Genomic DNA, 23,413 nt, shown 5'->3' with positions numbered 1-23,413 from the left:
AAAAGCTTTCTAACCCCACACTTTTGAACGGTGGTGTGTATTTAATTATATTAGGTGTATTTTCCCCAATTAAAAATGAACCCTGTAGCATAACATGAGCCAAAAATCAATTTTCTATTCCTATAATAATATTTACACGTGCAAAAATGTGAACATGATTGAAGATCGGTCCTTTTGGAGAGATGGTATAAAACAACAGATTAAACAGCGGCTCGATTTCCAACCAGCTGAACATGGAGTCATGCTCGATTACTATTAAATCAATACATCTGAGCCGCTGGTGGCCTGTCTTTGCTGTAAGGTAATTATATTTTAATTCAAGTCACATTTTACACTCCAGCTTGATCCTATTAAAGAGTGAAATGGCAATGGCCTTTGCTCGCTAAACTACTAATCTGCCTCTACGCCTGCCACCTAATGTTTCGAGTAAAGACTGAATCGTAATAAACCTCCAGGCCTTCAAAACCACACAACGACAGAAAGGCAGGTTCAAAAAGTGTTCTCTTATTTTACACACATGACAAGCTGAAATTAATTTCATCATAACTCTGTAATGAGAGCACTGTATACATCGATCAGGCATAACATTATGACCACCTTCCTAATATTGTGTTGGTCCCTCTTTTGCTGCCAAAACATCCCTGACCCGTCAAGGCATGGACTCCACTAGACCCCTGAAGGTGTGCTGTGGTATCTGGCACCAAGATGTTAGCAGCAGATCCTTTAGGTCCTGTAAGTTGTGAGGTGGAGCCTCCATGGATCAGACTTGTTTGTTCAGCACATCCCACAGATGCTCGATTGGATTGAGATCTGGGGAATTTGGAGGCCAAGTCATCACCTCAAACTTGTTGTTGCGCTCCTCAAACCATTCCTGAACCATTTTTGCTTTGTGGCAGGGCGCATTATCCTGCTGAAAGAGGCCACAGCCACCAGGGAACACCGTTTCCATGAAAGGGTGTACATGGTCTGCAACAATGCTCAGGTTGGTGGTACGTGTCAAAGTAACATCCACATGGATGGCAGGACCCAATGTTTCCCAGCAGAACATTGTCCAAAGCATCACACTGCCTCCGCTGGCTTGCCTTCTTCCCATAGTGCATCCTGGTGCCATGTGTTCCCCAGGTAAGCGACGCACACGCACCCGGCCATCCACGTGATGTAAAAGAAAACGTGATTGATCAGACCAGGCCACCTTCTTCCATTGCTCCGTGGTCCAGTTCTGACTATATATATATATATAGTCTATATATTCTATATACATATATAGTCTATATATTCTATATATATAGAGAGAGAATTTTTCTATATTTAATTGCTATTAAATACAGTGGCTGTGTTAATGTGTCTTTATGTGTTTATTGGTGGAAAAATGAGCTGATTTGTTTAATGAGTTCTTAAAATATTGCAAATTATTAGATGTTTCATTGCTGTGACAGCATATTTTTGCAGTGCACTGTTGGTGCTCTATAAAGAGAGTATCTCTATTGAGAATCATTGCTTTTCATGGTGTCTCATTTCTCAGTGACCTTTTCCTCATACTGTCCTTGGGGAAGGAAAGACTTGAAAATGCATTTCACACATCAGACTAAATTAATGCAAGATCTCCGTCTACTTTGACCCATTTACCGTGACACTTCTTTAGCCTTCTGCCTCACGGTTATCTGCGGTTGTTAATATTTGATGTCTGTGTGGTCAAAAGGACCAAGGTGAACCTCAAAACTGCTAAGGCTGACAAGTGTTATAAAAGAAGCTGTTAATTTTTCATCCCTGGGTTTTTGCATGATAATATTTGGAGGGGTTTGCATGGAAATTTTAAAGCAGAACTAAAAATAATGAATCCTTTCTGGAACAAACAAACAAAAAACCCCAGCTCATTTTAACAAAATGTTGCAGTTCACTGTCTCCTAATTATAGTCTTTCTCCCAGTATTACCTCCAATTACAGCACAACACCTCCTCTTCTAACGTCCCTTGCTGTGTCAACCTGATCAACACGTTTTTTATGCCAAATTACACCAACCACCCAACCAATTTATATTTAGTAAATGAAGACATGTTTATTTACTTATCAGTTTGAATGCCTGCCCAAATAATGATTTTAAAGAAATGTTCTCAAAAACTGGTATTTTTGCAGCAAATGCACAGAGCAATATGAGCTAATGGACTGTGTCGGTGGGTAGGGTCATGCTACCAGGCAGATGGCTGGAGAGTGATGATTAGCTGCCTTATCAAAGATAACAAAAGGGTCTCGATTTGTGGGATTTTTGGAAAATTCTGATGCTCACATTAGCCAACAATATCGTAAATATGGAACACAAGTTAATCTGTAGGTATACGAGTTTGATTAATCTTTGTGGTTAGCACTGTTTTCATAACCCTGGGTTTTAAAGACCTGCTCCAGTGACTTTCTATACTTCTAAAATACTACAGTGAGTCGTTTAGAATCAGACAACCAACCTCAGTTGTTTACCTTATTAAATATTCATATGCATTGTACTACAGTTGCAAAAATTCTCACGCTTAGTCTTCAAGTCAGCATGAAGCTAAAAATGCGATGGTTTTTCTTCCTTATTGTGGATATGAAACATGATAACCGAGACTTCTGTTTACCCAGGCTTAAGAATGACCTACGTTAATAATTTCAATTCTGAAAAGGCAATTTGTTTATTGAGTAGTAGTAGAGTAAATGGAGCTTGACTGGGGATCTACAATACAAGAGTGACCTCTAGTGGTTACAAAATTTGTTCACACAATACATATAAATCTATTCAACCCAGTTGAATTCTTTTGTACCCCCTAATAACAGGTATAACTATGTTGTCTTCATAGGATAAAATATTTTTTTTTTTTACTTGACATATACTGTATGAATCGCAAATTATTAGAAACATTTTACAACAGTTCGAGATGTGACTGATCCATTGGATCTGAAAGAGCTTCGAACAAACGTTTTGTAACAACAGCACGAAACCAAACACGGTCAGAGAAGACAGGGGCAGACATGATCCCACAATCTGAGGATTTCACTGGGGCACTGACAGCAATCATTTAATATCTGGATCCAGAGTTCCGCGGTGTGCTTATCGCGGATTTTCAGGTAAGAAATAATCACACTGCTTCTTTGTTTTATCGTTAAAATGCACCGGTAAGTGAAACGCGTTTTCAAATGCTACAGTGGACGTTTATTTATATGCGATGCAAATCCTAAATACTCTATCGATCAAGACTTTATATAACGGCAATTCCTTGTCCAGGGTTATCATCTGTCTGCTCAAAAACAATCAAGCGTCTACATTTACTGTTACCAACAAATTATCTTGAGGAGGACCGACATTTCTAGTATTTTGTCACTTAATGCTTCCCGTCATTTCTAGTACGAGTCTGACTCCTTTCCGCGAATCGATTCTTTCGATCAATTCATTTCTATTTGTTGCAGCAGTGATTCAGTTCTCAAATGCGCGCTGGTAATAGTCATACCCAAACATAATTCGTATTTACTTTAAAATCTATATAAGCTATACATATTATATAACTATATGAAATACTATATTTACTATATATTTATGTGTTCCAGTACCCAGAACTGGGAAAGTGGGTACGACGCAAAGATTAAATTCGCAGAGAACATAAAAAAAAAAAAGAATAAATAAATGTGGGGCATAATGTTCACTGTAAATGCACTGCAAGTCGCTTCAGATAAAATAATCTGCCAAATGCATAAATGTAAAGTACTATCAGTTCTCTTTATTATATGTATATGAAACTGTCTCTCATACAATTAACACATAAACATACAGTGCGTTTAATGTCTGCTATTCGTTATTATAAATGTAACTTACTTTTCGCGCCGTCACTCAAATCATCGGTGCACTTCACTCCATACAAGTGTCGGTTCTCGGCTGAGAGTAATTCATAGAAAAGATCCGACTCAAACAAACGATTCATTCATGAGTCGGATTCGGACATTGCTAGTGACGTCATATTCAAACGCCATCACATCTGTGTTTGTTGTGTTAGCATGTAACAAGAGTACAGTATACGTGTTTTCATAATAGTTTTTGGGTGTCATTCAGCTCAGATGGTGCCAAAAAGAGTCGTTTTATGATAAGAGGACATTATATGCCTCGACACACTAATTCTAATTATGTCAGACCAGGAGTATCTCCAAAGTAAGTTCATATTTGGATTGTGAGTTTTGATTATGCTGTTGACAATCAAAAGCAAAACGGCATGATAGTATTATATATTTTAATATTTTTATTATCATATCGACATAATTATGGAGACAGACTGAATTGAATGAATAAATATATAATGAAATTATTAAATATATCATAGAATGTTTCGATAAATAAATACAATAAAATGTATATCATGTCGTATATCAGGTCATTATAATTATTTGTACATACTTTTGATTATGCTCATTTATTGATTGCAACATGTCATGGTATATTCAATTTCAGGATATATATCATCTACTACATTTTATTTCAGTGGATGTATTTCAAATGTCTTTTCATTTTACATGAAATAAATAAATAAATGTATTTTATGCCTTGTTTAATAATTTATGCTTACATTTCATTGTACCTTATTGCAACATTCTATGAGGTACTTAATAATTTCATTATGTAATTATTTAATTTAGTCTGTTAAATCCTTCCATATATAATAAGAAATACTGTTGTTTTATGTCAATTAGTAATATGGCTGTCACTGTGTATACAGTACATATAGTTCTGTATAAATAACTTGCCTTATGAAAATGTATTATATGTCTTGCATAGTTTAACTGTGGTAACTGTTTCTAATATAACTATTGTAACCACAGCATAAAAGCATGAGTTACTCCTGATTTTCATGCTTAATTTCTAACTATGATATTAGAAAAAATAGTAGCATAAACACATTTACAAACCATAAATGTTATAGTAAAAATTCTTAATAAAAAGTCTTAAAGGGATAGTTCACCCAATAATGAAAAAAAGTTGACCCAAACCTTTATGAATTTCTTTCTTCTGCTGAACACAAAAGAAGATATTTTGAAGAATATGGGTATATGGACCCCATTGACTTCAATAGTATGAACAAAAAAATACTATGGAAGTTAGTGGGGACCATCAACTATTACTGACATTCTTCAAAATATCTTCTTTTGTGTTCAGCAGAAGAAAGAAATTCATACAGGTTTGGAACAACTTGCGGATGACTAAATGATGACAGAATTTTCATTTTTGTGTAAACTACTACTTTAATTGATATTTATAATGATTCAACAATATTTAAAGCAAAGTAACTTCTGTTAGTGTTTCCATAGTTAAAACCATGGTAAATATTTCTGAGTTTGCTCTGTGGTATAATGAATAAGGTTTTCTTTCCTCTTGCAGTCATCCCATGTTTGGCCGTTACCTGAGCACAGTGGGCTTTCCGCCAGCTCAGACCGTTTACAACCACTGGAGACACTGGTATCAGCCTGGTCATTTATGGTGGACACAACCACCTCACCTACAGCATCGCTTTTCCTCCTTCAGCACTGTCAGACACCCCTTCAACAGGCCTCCGAGACCTCCGGATCCGTACAACTGGAGCTCCTGGAGGGAAACTGGAATACTGCCATACACTCAACCCAGACGAGGCCTTCACCTTTCTGCAGGTCTGATGGACCGCTCTGAGAGAGAGCCACCACCGAAGAGGAGGAAGAGTGCGGATGGGAGGCCGGCTGCGGAAAGATCTCAACGCTTACCTGAACGTTCACCTCCAAAAGGCAGCAAGAGTCCAAAAGGAAGTCCTGAATGGCTACGCAATGTAACTGGCATTCCAGTGCCCCCTGGGAAATTTCCTTCAAGCCCAGAGAGGACTGCAGACACACCAGGTAAATGATTTGGATGCTCATTTTAATTTATACTGATGTATTGTTATGTAGTTGTGCATAATAAGCCAAATCCACAATCTTTTCCCTTCACAGAGTTGAAGAGACACTGGGAGGATCTTTCTCAACTTTGTAATGCTACATCTAAGAAAGGGAGAAAACAAAAATGGCCATTTGATTTTTCTGTGATGTCCTATAATATCCTCTCGCAAGACCTGCTCTGTGATAACACGTACCTTTACAGACACTGTAACCCTCCAGTTCTGGACTGGCACCATAGGTTTCCAAACATCATCAAAGAGCTGGAACAACACAGTGCTGATGTAAGTCAGTGGGCCTTTTGTGAAAGAATTATTTGTCGTGTATTTTAATTATTTCTAATTCCCACATAAAACTTGTTATTTGCATAAAATTGCAGGATTACATTTTCTGGCTTTTTGTGTTTTATACTGTACATTGTTACCAGCAGTGTTGGGGTAATACATTACAAGTAACACAAGTTACATAATCGGATTACTTTTTCAAGTAACTAGTAAAGTAATGCGTTACTTTTACATTTACAACAAAATATCTGAGTTACTTTTTCAAATAAGTAACGCAAGTTACTTTGTTTTCCCATTTAATGACTGACACCTCTCCTGTCCCCACCTTGAGAGAAATCGGGAGTAAGTGCAGAGGCGTTGTGTAAATATGATGGTTATTGTAGTTCTAGACTAAATTCTTCTGTATTCCAGAATGGCAGAACAGCTGAAAGGCTTGTTTGAGCTGCGCCCTCTACTGTACAGGCATGAATTTGCACTTATTCATTTCACTTTTGGTGTGAAAGGGCCTATAACAACTAAAAACAAACAAACAAACAGCCCAGATAAGAAAAAGTAACGCAAAAGTAATGTAATGCATTACTTTCCATAAAAAGTAACTAAATAACGCCATTAGTTACTTTTTTTTAGGGAGTAACACAATATTGTAATGCATTACTTTTAAAAGTAACTTTCCCCAACACTGGTTACCAGTCACTACTAAAATGCAATTCACAAAGTTTGAGGCTAGCATGACCTTTCAATTTTTTTTCATGCTAAAACCATTTATGTTATTTTTATGTAATGGTAGGGATGCACAGATATTACAATTATGGCTAATATCAAAAAGCCGAAAGTCATTTTCATGTTATGAATGATAACGGTTAAATGTAAGTGTTTAAATTTTATACTATTTTGTCTAAAAAATAAATTAAAATTAAAACACTAAAAAGTAAGGTCATTAATTTTAAATTCAGCAAGCAAATTTATGTCATAATGTGCAGCATGACAAATGGATACATTAATTGTAAGATTGGCCAAAATTACATTTAAGCAGTGTTATTAAAAACGCTAAGATGCATGAGTGTTAGATGCCTAATAATGCTTTGTTTTATTTTCAGTGTACATGAATGTATGATTTTTCTTGAAATATCTACAATAACTTTTTTTTTCTGTAGATAATGTGCCTGCAGGAGGTGCAAGAGGACCACTATAAACAACAAATCAAACCCTCGCTAGAATCTTTAGGTACTTGCTTTACTTCGTTGATGTCTCTTTATGCATCTTTAGTTTTTTTTTTTTTTGTCTATTGCAATATATTTAAAATGTAATTTATTCCTGTGTGACGGCAAAGCTGATTATAAAAATTGGCTAATATGCTGATTTGGTGCTCAAGAAAATGGTTGTGGTGCTTTATATTTTTTTGTGGATTTTAAGATACTTTTTTTTCAGGATTCTTTGATTAATAGAATAAAAAATAACAGTATTTACTTGATTTTTTGTTTTTGTTTTACTGTCACTTAATTTAAACAGTGCATCCTCGCTGAATAAAAGCATTCATTTCTTTAAAAAAAAATCTAACGGACTGCAAAATTTTGATTGGTAGCATATAAGCAGTGGGTTTCACATTGAAAATCTGGGATTCCAAACCTTATGTAAACATTTTTTCACATTTTTTTCAAAAATTAAAACAATAAAAACATGACGTTATTGTAATGGGGGGAAAAATGGAATTAGATTGCAAAATAAAATTTTCACAAGCAATTTAACCCAGCAATTCTCTGCCTTTAAAACAGGCTACCATTGTGAATACAAACGCAGAACAGGACTTAAGCCTGACGGATGTGCTGTGGTCTTCAAACGCGATCGCTTCTCTTTGGTCTCCTGTCATCCTGTGGAGTATTTCCGACGTGGCATCCCTCTCCTGGACCGCGATAACGTGGGCCTGATTGTGCTTCTGCGGCCCATTGACCCCCATAGCTCTCTCACCAACATCTGTGTGGCCAACACACATTTACTGTACAACCCTAGACGTGGGGACATTAAACTGGCCCAGCTCGCTATGCTGCTGGCAGAGATAAGCCAGGTGGCCCAGTTACCTGACAGCAGCGTTTGTCCTGTGCTGCTCTGTGGGGATTTGAACTCCGTTCCCTGGTCTCCCCTGTATCGCTTTATTAAGGACAGCAGACTGGACTATGATGGCATACCTATTGGGAAGGTAGAGAATCTTGACACGTTTCCTTGCTCTTTATTTTTTCAGACACAGTTTTGGCATCTCTTTTATTTTCTGACTTGATTTTGCAGGTGTCAGGACAGGAGGAGAATCCAAGAGGGCAGCGTATTCTAACTGTGCCAATTTGGCCCAGAAGTCTGGGTATCTCTCAGCAGTGCCAGTATGAAAGTCAAACAAGAGGTCATCTTTCAGCCCTTATTACTTATAATATAATTAACAAACACTAACTGGAAAATAATTGCCATGAACATTTGAAAACTAACAAATTTAACATTATCTTCCACAAATGTTATTTCTAATGATCACTGTATGTACCATTCAAAAGTTTGGGATGTCTTATATTCATCAAGGTTGCATTTATTTGATCAAAAATACAGTAAAAACAGTAATATTTTGAAATATCATTAGTATTTAAAAAACTTTTTTATTGTAATCTATCTTAAAATTATTTCTGTGATGGCAAAGCTGAATTTTCAGCAGCCATTCAGAGTCACATGATCCTTCAGAAACATTTCTTATTATAATAATTAATATGTTGATTATTGTGCTACTTAATATTTTTGTAGAAACCATTAACTTTTTTTAAGTTCAAAAGAACAGCATTTATGTGGAATAGAAATCTTTTGTTACAATGTAAATGTTTTTACTGTCAGTAATGCATCCTTGCTGGATATCAGTAATAATTACTTTTAAAAATAAATAAATAAATAAATAAATAAATAAAGCGTACTGACCCCAAACTTTCGAACGGTAGTGTATGTTGACCATTATGTATGTAGCATACAATGTATGTATGCTATAATTTCCAAATACTGTCCATTGTCTCCTATATGTATATGTATATGTGTGTGCCTGTGTGTATATATGTGTATAATATATATATATATATATATATATATATAAGTATTGACACCCAAAAATGAAAATTCTGTCATTTATTACTTACCCTCATGCCGTTCCACACCCGTAAGACCTTCGTTCATCTTCGGAACACAAATTATTTTAGTTGAAATCCGATGGCTCCGTGAGGCCTACATAGGGAGCAATGACATTTCCTCTCTCAAGATCCATTAATATACTAAAAACACATCTAAATCAGTTCATGTGAGTACAGCGGTTCAATATTAATATTATAAAGCGACGAGAATATTTTTGGTGCGCCAAAAAAAATAAAAAATAAATAACGACTTATATAGTGATGGCCGATTTCAAAACACTGCTTCAGGAAGCTTCGGAGCGTTATGAATCAGAGTGTCGAATCAGCTGTTCGGAGCGCCAAAGTCACGTGATTTCAGCAGTTTGGGCGGTTTGGCACGCGATCCGAATCATGATTCGACACGCTGATTCATAACGCTCCGAAGCTTCCTGAAGCAGTGTTTTGAAATCGGCCATCACTATATAAGTCGTTATTTTGTTTTTTTGGCGCACCAAAAATATTCTCGTCGCTTTATAATATTAATATTGAACCACTGTGCTCACATGAACAGATTTAAATATGTTTTTAGTACCTTTATGGATCTTGAGAGAGGAAATGTCATTGCTCCCTATGCAGGCCTCACGGAGCCATCGGATTTCAACTAAAATATCTTAATTTGTGTTCCGAAGATTAACGAAGGTCTTACGAGTGTGGAACGGCATGAGGGTGAGTAATAAATGGCAGAATTTTCATTTTTGGGTGAACTAACCCTTTAAGCCACACATAATGTGTATGTGTATATGTGTGTGTATAGATACACATTATGTGTGGCTTAAGTGTCCAAATACTTTAAGGGACCACTTAGAAAGCTTTGACATTCAGTCTTGCAGTGTAGTAAACAGTAATATTGATTTAAACAGAGGCAGTCACAGCTGTAATGGCATGGAATAGCTTTGAATATGCTACTGCTAATATTTAGTTTGAATTATTTTCACAGATTCTGATTTGAAGGATTTGGAGCAGACAGAACTGGATGGGTAAATAAAAATCTCAGTATATCTCTACAGTATCTCGCTTGATTCACTTATGTCAGACCCATCGATAAAAGTATTATAAACCTTTGCCCCTAGTTTCTGTAGCTCTTTTGTGTACCTTAACCATCAACATTTTATAACCAAGCTGATTTGACAGTCAGTGCTGTTCAGCAAATTCAAGGTGAAGCGATTTGACAGCTCTAAGTGAAGTGTCTTGTTTAAGTCCTATGATGTGTCTTTTCTCAGCGTGTCAAACTTTAATTTTTGTAACAGTAATTCTTCTCTCTTGTGATCTGCTTTGTAGTTTTACCAATCCCAGCATAGAGCACTGTTTAAAGCTGACCTCTGCATACTCCCACTTCCTGAAAGAGAGCGGTCAACCTGAGATCACCACATGCCACTCACGTACAGCCATCACCGTCGATTACATCTTCTACTCCGCAGCTCTGGGGGATGTGATGGCTCAAGCAGGTTTGACCATCACATTACTATTCTCTTTCCTAGGAAATACTCAATAGTTGTTGTGTGATGTAACATTTCATTTCAAATATAAATTCAGATCATTTATTACTACAGCTATTGCGTTTGCTGTCACCACATGAACATGTATTGGTGTTAAATATCTTCAAAGTAGAAGCTGATGCCACTAGACTATCAATGTAAATGTTACATCACCACTCCTGTAATCATGTGACCTGTGATGCTGCAGTTTGCTGCAGTGCAGTACATTCAACAGCAAAATTTCTGCTGCTGCTGGTTACCATGGTACTGTTTTCTTTCCCCCCTCACTTACCCAGAATGCAGTGTGCCACCAGAGAAGGGTCTGCAGCTGCTGGGTAGGTTAGCCCTGGTGGGGAAAGATGAACTCCAGGAGGTTAACGGCCTTCCCAACCAGCATAACTCCTCTGACCACCTGCCGCTTTTGACACGCTTCCGTCTGCACCCTTGAGCTGATGGCTGACGGAACGAAAAGGGTTTGCGATTATCATACAGCCTTTAAATCCTTTTGTGGCCAACAAACTCGCAGTACAATGTAAACAGTTTTTTTTTCACACCAGCAAATAAATGATTCACAGATTCTCTTAAGACTGTGTATGACAGACTTGAAGCAGAAGTGGAACTTGTCTGTAAGTTATGAGCATAGATACCCAGTTAATTATGAGGTGGTGACATGCGCACTATATCCAGTAAATTAGGGATGTTTTATTGTGAAATACGGCAGCTTTGACACTAAGCATGTCATTTCATGACAAGATGTTAATATTTTTTTATTTTCAATGTTTTACAAGTTATCTCTTTCAGACCTGTGTCATTTTAAAGATTATAATAAAAAGAGGAAAAATAATAAATGATTTTATCTTCAAGCTGTTGAAGTATTCATGTAGTATTATTCTATTGCTGTTCGTTTAGCAAAAAAATGTACAGTGGTGCAAAAAGAGAAATTCTGAAATTCATGTAATTTTTTTCTTTTTGTTATGGTGATAATATAATTTATATTTAAATATTTTATTAAGTTTGGAAAATTTAAAGTATTACATTTACATTACGTTTATTGGCAGATGCTTTTATCCAAAGTGACATTAAAATTGAGATGCACATTTTATCAGTTCTTGCTTTCCCTGGGAATCGAACCCATGATCTTGGTGTTGCTAGCGTTTTTGCTCTAATATTTGAGCTACAGGAAGAGAAAATAGATGCATTTTACTGATGGTTTTTGATAAATATTTTGAATGAGTTTTTATTTTTGTATTTTGTTTTAATTTTTAAAACCTTCTTTGAAAATGTCTATAATGTTTTTCTACATTTTTATTTAAGTTTGAGTTTAGTACATAAAGTTAAACTAAATGAAAATGAGAAATGTTGCTTTGGCAGCTAGCTGAAATAAAATAAGGATTTTGTATTTTATTTATTTCAGTTAATGTTTATTTAGTTTTCGTTAACTATATAATAACCCTGATAATTAGACTTTTATATGTACAAACTCTTGCATTTAGACTGGCCCTTTTCTCTGATTCTCAGATTAAAAACTAAAACCCAGATCATCATGAACAAACTACTTGATCCCAGTTCTGGCATTTGCAGTACATCACAAGTATATTAAGTTATTTTTTAGGGGTGAAACAGTACACGTAGGCTATTCGTACCAAAAATTTGTAGCCCATTAATCACATTTAACCACCAATAATCGCAATAAGCTCTGCGTTTTGTTACTTTCGATAAGAAACAAGTCTCATCCCTGAAATTCTGTCCATTTTATCACGAAATTCAAATAATAAATGCCGTTTTGACGCTCTTTGATGTGGCGTGACAGATCTCTGTATAGGCGCCTCAGTTCAGGCGGCAGCGCGGAGCTCAAGTGAATGCGATCATCTCTTCTTTAATACTAGTTACAGTATAATATTTAAATGAACATCTGAAGGTATGTTGAAAGATGGAGTACAACTTACTGAAACGTATCATATCTCGTGTAATCGCTCAATCAGTGGAAAGACATCAATAAAACAGCTTGTAAACAATGTCACGTAGCATTTACCTCAGACATGACATTCAGTGTCCACAGCTTGTTAGTTTGCAAGATAAATGAACTCTACATATATGCACTATATTAGCCTATATTTTACTTAACCTGTCTTGATTATTTAATGTATGTTTAAATCTGTCGTGAAAACAAGTTATGACGGCCACTGTGTAAATTAATGTATTTTAATCCAATTGGAATAGAAACAGATTTAGTAGTTTAATAGTTTGGGCTCTGTTGTTAATTGTAACCTTTAATATTATAGTAATGTAGCCTACAAGAAAGTGCTCCCTGTATATAGTTTAGCTACAGTATTAGCAGAAATAGAATTTTTTTATCCTTAAGAAAATTAATTAATTGAATTTATTTAAAGACAGATACACAATTTGTTCAGTAAACCACTGTTTAATAAAAAAGAAAAAAAGCAATTTTATGTTTAGTTTTCTCCCTCCTGCTGTACCGAATCCGTACCGAACCGTGACTTCAATACCGAGGTACATACCGAACCATCATTTTTGTGTACCGTTACACCCCTTGTAAAAAAACAAAAAACAAGCCTGCATATAGTGTGTAATATTTAAGTACAGATATAGGATGCCATATGTTTTATATCTATTAAGACTCTTTAAGACTGCCGAGATGAAAGACTAGAAGCATTTTCTGTGATATATTATTCCAAAAATGGAAATTCCTGTAATTATAGTGAGCTTCACTAGCCTACTGTTACATGAGAATAAGTTGAAAATGTTTGATTTTGAAATTAGTTTTTACATTGAGATAATTCCTTCGTTCAAAATATAAGGTGATATTTGTGTGAGGCAGCTGGCAACACTTTCCTCATCTTTCCAAAATGATACTGCTGGATCTCCTATCAGTTAAATATGCAGAAACCTTGTCTGTTCCCACAACTAATTCTTGCATGACTGTGCAAATCAAATGTGCATTAAAGCTGGAATATATTCTGGAAGTGATAGGGGAAAAACTCATATTTCTGGATTATCAAAATCCAGATGATAAGGCATTGAGATTCAGCAGAGTGTTCTTTGGGATATTTTCTCTAGGTGTGAGACAATGGTGGGTGTTCTAGGAGTGCTTTTATCCTGGGAGAAGAGATGAGAAATGAAGGATTTTTGGTAAATCCGCTGCGGTTCTATTCCTGTGTGTGATGCTGTCTTTGTAAGCAGATTAATGCGGGCGTATTCCCTCTGTGCAGAAAGACCTCACTCAGGCTGGGTTCTGTAACTGTGTGGCTGAGATTTAGGGCAACACTGATGTTACATCACCTGGTTTAATCTCTTTTGCAAGAGCAGCTCCTTGGCCTACAGAGAGAAAGAGCGGCCAACACCTCTGAATATTCAGACGGGAGTGCAAGTGAGATTTTAAGACCTTACAAAACCAGATTTGTATGCTAAGTAAGGGATAATGCACATTCAGCCGATTAGCATCGCAAAATAAACCAGCTTATGTGGCTAGTCAGCAAAATACATGGACATGAAATATTACATTCAAAAAACAATCCATCATTACAGTATTAATACTTAAGTCTAATATTATTTTCACTACAATCAAAAACTGAGATGCACGATGGCTCGTAGATGTTTAATTAAAGTAATTTTTGTGATAGTCCCTTGCCTAATTGGTCTAATTGCATGTCTTTCAGTGTGGGACAACTTTGGTTTTTTGGTTGATCAAACTTTTCTTTTTTTACGCACCTGAGAACGGACTGGTTGTCTTTTGGAGCACATACAATATCATTTTTGATTTTATAAAACGGTTACCACACAATACAAATATTAAAGCCAAAAATATGTATCAATGCAACTTTCATGAAGTAAACTTTCAATAAAAGCCTTCCTTCCGCCGGAAAAAATAGTCCCTGACTGTGAACAGCAACAGAAGTTACATTATTACGTCATTAGATGGAGGCAAAGACTGTCTTTATGAGTGTGTCAGTCAGTAGCGAAGACTTTTATATTGAAAAGACTGAATTGTTGTGAACACGGAACAAGAAGCAACTGACAAATGCTTTGACTAGCGCTGTCAGTCACGGGAAAACCCCTTAAATGTTAAAAGGACAAGATAATACATCAGACATTTAAACAGATTTTTTTATTATGAACATTGGACTGACCTGAAGGAAAATGCTAAATCTGAATGCAGGTAACAAACTCGCTCACTTGATCTTTTTCTCACAATACTCTTCTACATAATACAGTAAGCTTCAATGAACAATATCAATTGAGAACATACAGTTTACGTTGCTAAGAGTGGTTGCTAAGGGTGTTGTGTAGTGATACACAGAACCGTTGGGTGAAGCGGTCATAGCTATTGACCAATCAGAATCAAGGACAGGAACTAACCATTATAAATATCAGATGCGCCATTGGGAACTATCAGAAAGCTGCGACTGACCAATCAGAATCAAGTATTCCAGAGAGATGCATAAATAAACACAGTTAACGGTGAATCAGACTTACAGAAAAACAGTTTTATTAAAACATGCTACAGAGGATTAACAAATGACATGTTTCCTCATGGGGAAATGGAGGCGACTCAGAAACACAAATTTCTGGTAAAAAATAAAAACAAAAAAGGATTGATGGTGCAAGCTGTGGTAAGGCTTAGGAAAAATGTGTATAAAACAGTTGAGGGTCAAGACCTTATTTAGGCGGTACGTTTATAATACGAAAAATCTGAACAGAAAAATGAGGACAAGTTTTAGATGAGGTCTTCAAAATAGAGAAAGGTCACATCATTAACATTCTTACTGAGAAAAAACATTTCCCTTAAAATTTTGATTAAACTTGTCAGTCATCAAAATTGATTGTATTTTCAGACAAGACTGCATTTAAGACATGGAAACATAAAAATTCCACAAAAGCATTTGTAATCTCATGAATATTCATTTCACTTATTTATTTATTTACCATTAAACATGTATCTTGTACTAATTGAGATAAATTCAGTTCCTAATCATTGTGCTACAGAAAAGTCACTTCAATGTGCTCTTTAATCATAAAAAAGTCAATGCTAAAAGAATTGAATTTTATAATATGGGTAAAATGTCTTGTCTTAGCACCTTTAAGGGGAGATCATTGCATTTCCTTAAAACCAGAAAGCCATTTTCAAACAACTAATACTTGTTTTTTGTCTGCCATAAAAAGTTTTTCACTCACAATTTCACACACATCTGATCAGTTACCAAACAAGTTATAAATGATATAAATCTGTAACAATGTAATGTTCTTCACGTTCTTCCAATTAGCAGCAGACCGCTTCTCTCCCATAAAGGGTCTGAGCAGTTCAACATGATACATTTGATATGTCATTGAAATTCATGACCTTTTATCTTAATGTGACTGAGAAGAAAGCCTCAGCCTTAAGGATGAGTTTGACATACTCAGTGGTCTGGCACTTGTGTGGTTCAATAGCTTTTGATAGAAAGCTGGTACCAATTACAAGGCAGAATGAGCTATAATGTGGTAGTTCAGTCAACAGCACCCAATAAACAACGCTAAGAGAGCAACGGCTCATACAGCCCATGAAAAATCAGTAACGATGTCGCTGCTACAATTTTAAAGACAAGTCTGCTGTCAAGAAGGACGAATCTGCAGACCTTTTCCACGTGCATAGCTTATTCTCACGAGGTGGGAAAGTTTGAAGCGATATGCTGTTGATAAAGAGATAATATTTTGTGTATACTTGAATGAACATAGTAAGAGGTGATTCCTAATATAGTTAGAACCTATGGAGCACTTAAAGGGACATGGTGATGGAAAACATGAGATGGGAGGAAGAATTAAATTCAATGTTTTTGCGTTCCATCAAGAAAATTTGCATTCCCTCGAAAAACTTGTGTGTTCTCTTTCAAGTTTTGCATTCCCCCAAGAAACTTCGCGTTCACTCGCAAAATTGTCGCGCTCCTTTGCAAGTTTTGCGTTTCCCAAGAAACGTGTTCAATCGCAAGACTTTTGCATTCTCTTGCAAGTTTTGCGTTTTCTAAAGAAACTTTGTGTTTGTTCACTCGCAAAACATTTGATCTCTTGCAAATTTTTCATTCCCCCAAGAAACTTTGTTCACTCGCAAAATTGTTGCACTCTTTTTTGCAAGTTTTGCTTCCCAACAAGAAACGTGTTCAATCGCAAAACTTTTGCATTCTTTTGCAAGTTTTTGCGTTTTCCCAAGAAACTTTGCGTACAATTACTCGCGCAAGTTTTCATTCCCCCAAGAAACTTTGCGTTCACTCGCAAAATTTTCGCACTTTTTCGCAAGTTTTGCTTTCACCCAAGAAACGTTGTTCAATTGCAAAATGTTTGCATTCTCTTACAAGATTTGCATTTTCTGAAGAAACTTTGCGTTCATTCACTCACAAAACTTGTGCTTTCTTGCAAGTTTTGCTTTCCCTCAAGAAACTTTGCGTTCACTCACAAAAGTTTTGCTTTCCCTCAAAAAACTTTGCGTTTACTCGCAAAAAATTTTGCGCTCTTTTGCAAGTTTTGCTTTTTCTGAAGAAACTTTGTCTTTTGCGAGTTTTTTTTTTTGCGTTCCTTAATAAACTTTGCATTCCAACACAAACCTTTTCTGTTCTGTTGCAAAAGTCTTGCATTCCCCTGAGAAACTTTGTTCACTAGCAAAAGCATCAAAATGTAGTTTTTCTTCACACTTCATATTATAAAAATTCTATTTCAGTGCTTTCACATTCGCCCGAGAAACTTTTGTGTTTTGTGGCAAAAGTATTGTATTCCCCTAAGAAACTTTTGTGCTCGCTAGCAAAATCATTGAAATGTTCTTTTTTTCCTCCCACTTCATATTATTTCCATCACAAGTTTTGCGTTCACCCACAGCAAAGTTTCTCCAGGGAAAGCAACATTTTTTTCAAGTTAACACAAAAATATATATTTTTTCCCATCACCATGTTCCTTTAGGGGCTCCATAAGAACCCACTCATCTGCTTAACTCATTCATTAGCCAAGCTGATAAGGCTTATATCTATGCTGCTGCAAAAAAGGAAATATATTTATTTTCCAAACAAATGTGTGGAAATTTTAGGATTATTTGTGATGGATGGGTCAATTAAGCACGTCAACCTTCACACCTCAGAGAGATTTTGTTTTAAAAAAGAAAATGAAATGAAAATACATACCACAAAACACTGTACTGGTTAAGCAACCGGTAAAAACAAGAAAGAAAAAATGTTTAAATAATACAAAAAAATAAAAAACTATTTCTCTACAACTGCAACCGTGATATTTTTATGAGGAAAAAAAAACAAACAAAAAAAAAAACAGTACAAAGCCTTCAATGTACATTAGCCTCAAACCTTCAGTCAATAAATCATGTCCATTACAGGAGTGTTTGGGACTGTGCGCAGGTAACAAAAAAAAAAAAAGAAAAAAAAAAAAAGAAGTAAATTGGATTGAATACAGTTCTTGTGGGCAGAATGGGTAGCTCTCTGATGCTCTGGTCCCTTGCGCCTCTAGCAAAAAAAAGCTTGTCTTCTCCTACAAAAGGGACAGTCAGCCTTTAAAACTACCACCACCACAACACGAGGCACCGAGGTTTTCATCACTCTGCCAAACACAATCCATTCACACTCTAGCTCTCACTGCTAGTGAAGATTCTGTCTAAAAATACAGCCTTCCCCCCACATCTTCCATATATGCTTGAATATTTTTGGGGGGTATAATTATTTGGGTAAAACATTCTTTAGCAAAGCTGATTTTGGTTCCTACTTAAAATTTCCACTAATAAAAATATGTTATGGCTGGAAAAAGAACATCATGTTCTTTCTAAAACATTTTTTTTTTTTTTTTTGAATCTCTGCTGCTTTTAAATTTAAGAAGGGCACCCAGTTTACCTCTAACACTGAAGTACAACTATAAATATGTTTAATATACTGTACAGTTCACAATGTGCATTAAATAGTGTTTAAAAACATCATCGGTGGATCTGACTGAGGGAGGACGTGTGGAGGATAAAGCTGTTACGTCAGTGCTGTAGTGTCTCAGATGCGGATCTGGTAGCCATCACTGAGGGTGCTGAGCTCTGCTGGCTTTCTGTCCAGTGCTGCTGGCCTGCAAATGAACATGTTTATGTTAGTTTCATTATTGTTGCATAATGACAATATGGCAAACCTTTTGGTTCATGGATTAGCTGTTTTAGAACAGAATCAACCTCCTCAGTAAAAAGAGCAAAAAAAATATAAAGATTAAAAACCTAAATTCAATCTGTTTATCATATAAAGTGGTCGAGTCTCTTCAGAAAATTAGGACTAAACCGCTCATTTCATATGGATTAGTTTTACGATCTCTTTCTGAACTTTTTGAAGCGTCAAAGTGGTAGTTGCATAGACTGTCAATGGAAGGACAGAAATCTCTCAGATTTCATCAAAAATATCTTCATTTGTGTTCTGAAGATGAGTGAAAGACTTCATTCCCCCAAGCAAATTCATCCTTCCACTTAAAAATATAGTCCCTGACAAAACCTACATAGTTTACCTTTAATACTGAGTAACTGACATTTTAGACACAATATGGCCAACTAATTTCTTTTTCTTTTTTCACTGACAACTGTTATGCTAACACCAAAAAGTTGATCAAACACTGAAAATATTAAGTGCTTTTACATGAATGCTTGCTGTGGACCAGAACTAACCGTTGTATTGGTCTATCACTAGTTTGAATCTCACTTGATCTTTCCCACAGATTTGTTTCCTGAGATAAATCACATTAATGTTCAACCTCCACCTTCAGTCCTGCTGAGAACACACAGTGCTGCTGAAGAACCATGCGCTTCATCACAGACCTCCAGCATAGCCGTAGCTGTTGTTGCCTTTAAAGGTCTATCACATTCTCTCTTCCACCATTCACTTTTATGCTACTACTCGTGTGAAAAAATCAATAGGCCTCCATGTTCTTTTGACTGATGTTGGCTATTTGAAGCAGGCGCTTCAACGTCAGGCAATCAATCGCACAGCAGTGCCAAGGCAGGTCCTCTACGCTCCAACTCTGCCTTTTACAATTCCTTCCTTCATAAAAGACTAAGAATGAATGTTTCTTAGGCAAATAAACATCAGTGCTAACAAACAAATGTAAATTGAATAGTCATTGTGGGAAACCACAACAATAATAGCAGCCTTATGACTAGTCAAAGTCATAAAAAGTTCATAAAGAGATTGTGCAAAGATGCAAAGCTGAATTTTCAGCATCATTACTTCAGTCTTCAGGGTCACATGATCCTTCAGAAATAATTTTAATATGCTGATTTGGTGCTCAAGAAACATTTCTTATTATTATCAATGTTGAAAACAGTTGTGCTGCTTAATATTTTTCTGGAAACCGTGATACATTTTTTTTCAGCATTCTTTGATGAATATTAAAGGGATAGTTCACCCTAAAACAAAAATTAAGTCATCATTTGCTCACCTTGGTGTTGTTCTAATGCAGTATGCCATTCTTTCTTTTTCAGACCACAAAAGTCCACAAAAAATTAGAGATTTCCGCTCTGGCTCATCCATATAATGGCAGTGAATAGCGACCAGATTTTCTGGGGGTATACGGTAGGGTTTGGTGAAAAAAAAAATGTAATGTATTATTTAACGAAAATCCTGACCTTGGCCGTTGGTCTTCTGTGCACGGCTAGGCGGCTATGAGACTCTATTAGCTTCACAGTTCACTCCGTCTCAACCAGAAAAAGCACACAAGGTGTGAGAAATCAAGATGAATAAAAAGGCTACATGAAATACAATGCCTAGAAACAACTTGTGTGCTTTTTCTGGGAAAGACAGAGTGAACTGCAGCGCTAATAGAGTCTCACAAACACACATGTTGTTCAGCCATGCACATAAGTCCAATGGCCAAGGTCAGGATTTTTATTAAATAATACATTAAATTTCTGTTTATTTTTTACCAAACACTGCCATTGTATGAAGGAGCACAAGTGGGATATATATATATATATATATATATATATATATATATATATATATATATATATATATATATATATATATATATATATATATATATATATATATTTTTTTTTTTTTTTTTTATTCTCCTTTTGTGATCTAAAAAAGAAAGAAGGGCATACGGCATTAGAACAACAACAGGGTGATTAAATGATGACTTAATTTTCATTTTAGGATGAACTAACCCTTTAAGTTCAAAAGAACAGCATTTATTTGAAATACGAAACGCATTACTTTTTCGACAGATGAAAACTGAAGAATGACCTTCAGGAAGATCGGCAAGTTTTGAACACTCAAACTCTGTGGGTACAAGATGTACAAAGGGGGCATTGAAAGTGTTTGTCCGCATTTTATGTGGATATCTCAGGACGACTGAAAGAGGACTCTGAAGAGGCGGGGTGAGCCTGTAGACAAGCAAACATCCTGTGTGTTAGAAATAGCCTTGAGTGGAGATAATGTACTTTGACAGGGAGGGGACTCAGGAAAAGGGCAGGAGCAGATCTGTTGTACCAAAGCTAAATTTCATTTTCCCTGTGGAATTTCCCCTGTTCACTCAACAGATTTGATGTGGAAAGTCTGTAGAGGATCAGATGCATATTTTCATCTTATCTTCTGACCATTGATTAGAGATAGACAGGAAAATAGTGGTGAGATAGACAGCAAAGAACGGGACTGCAGAATTTTGCAGTAGTCCTAAAGTCTGCATGGAATTAATATTCACTGTATCTATTTTGTAAATGCAAGTTACAAATGTTATTGTGAATGATTCATCCATGTATGCTTCATTTTTTCTTTAATTTGACCTCATAATTTTTAATCACAATGTCAGAACCGGATCTTCCAGTGAAAAAGACTGGTGGTGTATTCTGCCCCTTTCTGATAATCGACTACAAGTTCACATTCAGATCTGCCAATAAACTACTGTTGCATAGAACCAAGACCTCACCCTACATTTTTATTTTTTTGATAATCTGTTTAACTCAGATGTACATCGCAAAATAGAAAAAATCCAATACGGAAGAAATCCTGTCTCTACTTCCATTTCATCACGACATGAAATAGTTCACATAAAATTGGAATTCAGTCCTTCATGTTGTTACACTGTTATTTCCTCCACTGAACACAAAATTACACACACACACACACAAAAAACACAGAATACAAGTTTGGAACAGCATGAGAGTGAGTAAATAATGACAGAATATAAATTTTTGAGTGAACTGTCCCTTTAAGAGGTATATTTGTATAGTAGGTGTTGTATTTGTATAAGATGTTTCCTTGTGAGAGCTTCAGAAACTTGTCACATACTGCAGGTTTTATCACAGTGGCAAAACTTTATAATCATCATCTGCAGAACTGAGGGGGGTTGGAGAGCAGATTCATTTCATAACTCCATAATTCTTTCCACTCTAAGTGAATTAACAAACTCATCTGCCAAGCGAAGCGTGTGCTGTGCAGTTCTTCTGTGTAATTGAGGGTGATGCTGACGTTAAATGGGTGGTGTGTTTCAGCAGCTGCCTGGCACACTGGTGTATGTGTGGGGCTCAGTAATTAACATCTCAGAGCATGTGACAGGAAGGTGCTATAGAACACAGCAAAAATAGCTTCGATCGGGAAGCAGGAGGTCCACAGATCTGAAGTCTAAACTTTGGTATCATTTCATGCCATGTGCGGTTCAGCGTCTCATCTGAGAGGTGCATTAGATTGACTAAACAATTACAGCATTGTAAAACACAACAATCAAGAGTTCTGTTTTAGACATGTCATTAGCAGCGCTACAGTACATGCGATTAAACAAAACTCAACGGCTCAAGCTAGAACACAAAGGGGACATTGCTGTGGTATTTTTAAATTGCCTATCAACACAAACATACGCTAGGTAAGCATCCTTGACAATCTTGCATCATTTTAAAACATAACAAAAAAAAAACTTTTTGATTTAATTCATTTCAATTAGGGTGTCAAACCTGAAAAGGTAAGTTTATACCAAATACAACAAAATCTACCTAATCGAACTGAAAATAGTAAAGAGACTTGAATCAGAAACTCATTTTTCTGAATCTGTTCATTTACATGAACCATCTTAGTGAACCGATTCACTTGAATCAACTGGACTTTCCAACACTACATTGGAACATTAGACCATTTAGGACAAACTGATTCACTAAAATGTAAAGTCTGATTAATTTTAGTGAATTGATTCATCATAAAGTTCATCTTCTTTCTCATAACAGTACTTATTAATATTTTGAATTAGCTTTTATTTTTATATTTTCAGTTTTCAGTTTAAGTTGTAGTAAATTTATGTGCTTTTGTCATTTTTATTAGGTTTTTGGAACCTATTCGTTTTTATTTTTTTATTTAAAGCTTTATTTGCATTTCATTTTTAGTAGGGCTGGGTATTGTCACAATTTTCACGATTCGATTTGATTTCTAATCACATGCTTGCGATTCAATTCGTTTACGATTTCGATTCGATATCGATTATTTTGGATGTAGTATATCAGTTATAGTACATGGCAAATTTTCTAGAGGAAAAAAATCTCTTAACTAATGCTGTAAACTACACATGG

The 23,413-nt window shown here is 35.8% G+C and overlaps 2 protein-coding genes and 1 long non-coding RNA gene across 4 annotated transcripts in view; 1 reads left to right on the top strand and 2 right to left on the bottom strand.

Moving 5' to 3' along the window:
* Positions 1–3,897, bottom strand: part of LOC127502102 (uncharacterized) — a 40,716-nt gene extending 36,819 nt beyond the window's left edge. Inside the window, exon 1 of the long non-coding RNA XR_007926783.1 lies at positions 3,839–3,897. This is a non-coding gene — a long non-coding RNA (uncharacterized LOC127502102). The remainder of the gene's footprint in view (positions 1–3,838) is intronic.
* angel2 (angel homolog 2 (Drosophila)) lies at positions 2,759–11,717 on the top strand. Of its 2 annotated transcripts, none has more exons than XM_051874655.1 (9): positions 2,759–3,096; positions 5,390–5,874; positions 5,968–6,194; positions 7,349–7,418; positions 7,967–8,388; positions 8,475–8,583; positions 10,317–10,356; positions 10,658–10,824; positions 11,151–11,717. In XM_051874655.1, the coding sequence occupies exons 2-9, from the start codon at positions 5,397–5,399 to the stop codon at positions 11,300–11,302; spliced, it is 1,665 nt and encodes a 554-aa protein (XP_051730615.1). In that variant the 5' UTR covers positions 2,759–3,096; positions 5,390–5,396; the 3' UTR covers positions 11,303–11,717. The 2 variants fall into 2 exon arrangements, with proteins under 2 accessions (XP_051730615.1, XP_051730614.1); XM_051874654.1 differs by lacking the exon at positions 2,759–3,096 and adding an exon at positions 3,972–4,168.
* A 3,621-nt stretch (positions 11,718–15,338) lies between these two features.
* Positions 15,339–23,413, bottom strand: part of vash2 (vasohibin 2) — a 31,743-nt gene continuing 23,668 nt past the window's right edge. Inside the window, exon 7 of the mRNA XM_051874657.1 lies at positions 15,339–18,945. Within this exon, the coding sequence (XP_051730617.1) occupies positions 18,876–18,945 (70 nt within the window). The 3' untranslated portion in view covers positions 15,339–18,875. The remainder of the gene's footprint in view (positions 18,946–23,413) is intronic.

Source organism: Ctenopharyngodon idella, chromosome 20 (genome assembly GCF_019924925.1).
Source record: "Ctenopharyngodon idella isolate HZGC_01 chromosome 20, HZGC01, whole genome shotgun sequence".
Classification (NCBI taxonomy): domain Eukaryota; kingdom Metazoa; phylum Chordata; class Actinopteri; order Cypriniformes; family Xenocyprididae; genus Ctenopharyngodon; species Ctenopharyngodon idella.
The sequence above is the reverse complement of the archived record's forward strand: the minus strand, read 5'-3'. Positions and strand labels throughout refer to the sequence as shown.